The sequence below is a fragment of the Branchiostoma belcheri genome, unplaced genomic scaffold (genome assembly GCF_001625305.1).
Source record: "Branchiostoma belcheri isolate BF01 breed outbred unplaced genomic scaffold, Haploidv18h27 scaffold84, whole genome shotgun sequence".
Lineage (NCBI taxonomy): Eukaryota > Metazoa > Chordata > Leptocardii > Amphioxiformes > Branchiostomatidae > Branchiostoma > Branchiostoma belcheri.
In genome coordinates, this window is record NW_017804509.1 from 248,819 (window position 1) to 251,253 (window position 2,435).

The 2,435-nt window shown below is 42.2% G+C and overlaps 1 protein-coding gene across 1 annotated transcript in view; it reads right to left on the reverse strand.

Annotated features, from left to right (window-relative positions):
* LOC109486882 (phosphatidylserine synthase 2-like) overlaps nt 1–2,435 on the reverse strand; it is a 4,803-nt gene extending 2,368 nt beyond the window's left edge. The window contains exons 1-6 of the mRNA XM_019790787.1: nt 2,206–2,435; nt 1,956–2,054; nt 1,546–1,628; nt 1,297–1,364; nt 725–859; nt 482–532 (exon numbers count right to left, since the gene is read on the reverse strand). Of these exons, the coding sequence (XP_019646346.1) occupies nt 482–532; nt 725–859; nt 1,297–1,364; nt 1,546–1,628; nt 1,956–2,054; nt 2,206–2,435 (666 nt within the window). The remainder of the gene's footprint in view (nt 1–481; nt 533–724; nt 860–1,296; nt 1,365–1,545; nt 1,629–1,955; nt 2,055–2,205) is intronic.

The following is a 2,435-nucleotide window of genomic DNA, read 5'->3' on the forward strand; positions in this document are numbered from 1 at the left end:
ATCGGGGGGGGGGGGCGAGAAGGAAGAGAGTTCTGACAAAGAACACCTGGCGAGGAACCTTTCAGGAGGACCTCAAAAGGGCAACGTCACCTGGGAAGAGGCTGAGGAGGCAGCAGCTACTCGACCCAGATGGAAACTTGCTGCCCAATGTGCCTGTAGGCACAGGGAGACCTAAGGTCTAAGGTAAGGTTACTACGTGCGTCCAAAACAGAGAAAGAGATTTGTCACAAACACTTGCAAACTCACTTTAGTGCCACCAAGCTTGTCTCTGATCAAGAATAGCTGACAGGCTCACCTCTCTGCAAAAATGTCTCCAGGCCCTAATTAATAGTCACTTAATACATGTACTGAAGCTGCCAATACCATATCGTACAATGTATGTCCGTCATACAACGCACGACGGAAGCACTGCAATTTGACTATTGGTTGTATGGGCTATTTTAGCTAACTTCAAGACATTACAATAATTATCGATACTCACATTAAAATAAAATCCCAGGGTGTGCGACGCCCAGTATATGTCACATTCAGCCTAGGAAAAGCAATGAAACGTTAGATAGTTAACCTGTATCGGTACAAATCATTATAAAAATGGGTTTTCGAACTGTTTCAACTGTCTAGACCTAGTCAAATATTGAAAAGAATGTTGTATACGCTAGAGAATGCAAGGATACAAAGAAAGATATACAGTACATCATTTGTATCATTGATGCTTTTAGTTTACCCAAAGCTTTTTCAATACTCGCTCCGGATGCTCGGGGTCCCAAAACGTGCAGTTTTCGCCGTACGATTTTCTGGACAGCGGCTCCCCTAGCGATTCATCCAGGTACTTCAAGGACTGCCTGCTCTGGTCCACTGTCTGTGGAATAACGAGAAAAAATCTGAAGAACAAAAAATTCAGTACGCCAAAAAAAACAGTTACTGAAGCAATTTTGTAAACGGTCATACGTTTCAGGTAGCATCCACTTTTCGACCGTAACCGTTTCCAAAATTATATCCAGTTGCTTAAATAACTGTTTTTTGTGTATTTTATTACCTGGATGTCTAACCTTTACCGACGAACAGAAAAGTTCTTAGAAATCTAGCAGACAGGTATTTGATCGCTATGGCAGCTGAAAATTGAAAAGTCTGGTTTCGAATATGACAGTGGTGTCATTTTTCTATCCACATATGTTTGCCGGTTCAATTGCAATCACAATCGGGCAGGTGTATTTTTTTCTGCACTTTACTCCTATCCTCGCATATGTGCACCAAGAAATAGATACATTTGCCCTTTAAAATTCGACAAACACTTACCTGGAGTAACAGTAAGGTTAGGCCAAGCTGGTACAGGACAGAAAGACAGAATAATAGCCTCCAGAAAACTGCAACAAGAAAAGAAAGCAAACTAAATTCATTATATCACCATTCCTGTAGATTGTTTTATGTAGCGCTTACCTCAACACACGTGAAATCTAAGCGATACTGAATTCAAACAGATATAAACATAGATCATAGATCATACGAACAGTATCAATGAAAAGAAAAGGAGGTGATTCTTCTTACCCGGATGCGGCCACTTGAATGGTCCATCGGGAGCGAAGGGTACAGCGGAGACCAGAAACACCGTCACAAAAATTGCAATGTACCTACAAATTAAACCAAATGCTTGTGTGTAGAGCGTTAATGTAACTTAGTACTAGCACAACAAACAGGCCGCTAAGAATTTCCGTACTGAGACTTTCCTCAAGTTAGAATGACCAGTCACCGGGGGCACGTGACCGTACGAACAAGTGACGTCAGTAAATGTCATTAAAAGTACCATGTTTGGTTTTCTTTGGTTTATCTATTTCCATTAGTTTCTCCATCTAATTTTGCCTTGAATAACATCAGAAAGTAGAGTCAAGGCGCCATGCCGGGCCATAATTTTCTACATAATATGGATTGAGAATGAATCATGTACATTTGTAACATACCTTTTGGCATCGTGTTTGTCAATTGTTGAAGACGCCTCGACAAACAGTGCGAAGTAGATCAGAACACACGCAAGCACTGCCACTGAGACGCAGCTTTTTCTGAGGAACAAACAAACTGGTGTGTTAGAAATCTTTTGTACAACTTTTTTTACACATTCTGCTCAATACTAAATCTTCATGACAGCAAGTGGAGATTTTTTAGTTAAAGCTAGATACATGGATAAAGTCATCCATATTGCAGTAAACGTACACGCGTATTAGTCCTTCCCGAAATGACGTGGTCCTTCCACTCCCATCTTCCACTCTGTCTGAATTCCACTCCAGTTTCTTCTTCAGTAAGAATTCGAACGGTAGCATGCCGTGGTCATCTGACGTCACCGAGCCGCTGCGTGCTGCTCGGCGGGGGCCGTCTCTCACTTGTCCCGACTGATCGCACACACCGGTACGGTGGACTTCCGTTGAGTTAAACTCGTCGCCCAT